The 1,941-nt window shown below is 37.6% G+C and overlaps 1 protein-coding gene across 1 annotated transcript; it reads left to right on the top strand.

The window, feature by feature from the left end:
- Window positions 1–12: 12 nt before the first annotated feature.
- On the top strand, window positions 13–1,556 carry Cyt-b5-r (Cytochrome b5-related). The gene is made up of 3 exons (XM_078195578.1): window positions 13–311; window positions 657–872; window positions 1,190–1,556. The coding sequence occupies exons 1-3, from the start codon at window positions 67–69 to the stop codon at window positions 1,464–1,466; spliced, it is 738 nt and encodes a 245-aa protein (XP_078051704.1). The 5' UTR covers window positions 13–66; the 3' UTR covers window positions 1,467–1,556.
- Window positions 1,557–1,941: the final 385 nt, after the last annotated feature.

Here is a 1,941-nt window from a genome sequence, read left to right as displayed (position 1 = left end):
TATATATTTTTATTCACAGGGATCTTTCTAGCGTGGACGACAATAATTGCCCACAATTATTTCCACATGAGAGACAACATAAGAATGTACTATTTCGATTTGAGCGTAATGTCGTCTAAAGAGTGGCGCATAACACATGCCATGAGCCATCATGGTTATCCCAATACTATTTGGGACTATGAGATGTATGTAGTCGAGCCTATACTCAATTGGCTACCCACTAACAGGAAAACTAAGATCGGATCTTTCATTAGCCAACTTATGAGCCCCTTCTTTTGGTCAATACTTTTCCTTGGTCAATTAATTAAGAGGTTTGTACAAACTTACTGTTATCGCTTGAATTTTTCAAACAGCGCAGAAGAGCCAAGGAATAATATGAATAAATCACATAAATCAAATATAAATAAAAAGGTTTCAACAAAAATACTTAACTGCGAACTCGTATGCAAAATCAAAATTGTTTCGCATTAATCGCAAGATACAGAAATTACGCGGACAATCTTTTATTGTTTTATGCTCGATATATCCATTTTTATTACAAGTCCATAAAATTCATAGATTAATTATTATATACAATCATTACACACAGTGTTTACTTATTTGTTTGTAGATCAAGCACTGTTACAATTACTAACATAATGAATTTACGTTTTTAGATACTATTCCGTAATTTTCGAATACAAAACCTTCGAATACCGTGACGGGCTACCGTTCTTGCTGCCGCTATTGATGTGTTACTCTGCACCGAGCATCTCCCTTGCTTTCAAATACTGGTTAATGATTATCATAGTGTGCAGTTTTGTGTTCTCTATGATTGGATTTAACGCAGCCCACCATCATCCCGATATCTTCCATGACGGCGATTTGTGCAGGTTAGTTAAATCGAAACGAAGTCACCGTGAACATTAAAAAACAAATTGCAACATTAAAAAGCGTAGAGAACTTTTTCGTTTAGAATTATTAAAAATTTTCACTTTCTGCGCTCGAAATGATTACAATCGTAGCAATCGAATGTTATCTGTTTATTTCATAAATAGAAAGTGTGGGATCGCACGCGGTTTCTCGCATCGAGCTTAAACGTTTAATGTGGCACGATAATTTTAAATAATAGTTCTGAGAATGCGAAGAGTTAAAATATGCTAGTGTAGGATCTTTGTTTTTAATTAAACAAGAATATTATACTCTCCAGGGAGGATCTCGACTGGGGCTTGCTGGAATTGGACGCCGTTAGGGAGCGCGAGGTGATCGACGATTCCGATTTCCTCGTTCTGACCAATTTCGGTCTCCATGGTCTCCATCATATGCTGCCAACCGTGGATCATGTTTACTTGCCCCTTTGCATAGACGCTTTCGTGAAAACTTGCAAAGAATTCGGCATCAGCACGAAGAAGTTTACGCAATGGGAACTTGTTAAGGGCCAGTTCCAGCAGCTGCAACGCAGGGAGCCGAAGAAGAACCACAGATAAAGTGGAAGCTAGATTTGTCGTGCCGTTTGATTATACAACGGAAGACTGAATTTGTGAATAGGAAGTCTCGAACAGGAAATTATCAAAGCATTATGTTTTTCCTGACTGTTATTTGAAATCCCCAGAAAATGGTACATGTACATATTTTTTACAAAACCATTTTTATAAACACCACTGATATTTGATTGGAAGAGGTGAGAGCTAAAAAGGTCATAGCCGATTAAGATGGTCAAAACTGCCCTTAGAGGTTTTTCAATGACTCATACACCGATCGATAGCTGACCAATAAAAACTCATCTGTGCAAAATTTTAACCCTGTAACTTGTCCGTGAGGATAGTTACATAGTGTATGTAACTATCGGCCAATCGGTGGCCTAATACCACCGATAGTTTGATTCAAAAAATCATACAAAGATCCCAGGCCGTTTCACGGTAATTTTGCACAGATGAGTTTTTATTGGTCAGCTATCGAACG

This window comes from Augochlora pura, unplaced genomic scaffold (genome assembly GCF_028453695.1).
Source record: "Augochlora pura isolate Apur16 unplaced genomic scaffold, APUR_v2.2.1 APUR_unplaced_4349, whole genome shotgun sequence".
Taxonomy (NCBI): Eukaryota; Metazoa; Arthropoda; class Insecta; order Hymenoptera; family Halictidae; genus Augochlora; species Augochlora pura.
Note: the sequence above shows the minus strand (reverse complement) of the source record. Positions and strands in the feature narration are given on the sequence as shown.

Excerpts from the sequence above, each read along its gene's own strand:
- Cyt-b5-r (XM_078195578.1), top strand. The coding sequence starts at position 67 with ATGAGAGACAACATAAGAATGTACTATTTCGATTTGAGCGTAATGTCG. Across the intron at positions 312-656 it reads CTTGGTCAATTAATTAAGAG|ATACTATTCCGTAATTTTCG; the intron begins GTTTGTACAAAC and ends TTACGTTTTTAG. Across the intron at positions 873-1,189 it reads CATGACGGCGATTTGTGCAG|GGAGGATCTCGACTGGGGCT; the intron begins GTTAGTTAAATC and ends TATACTCTCCAG.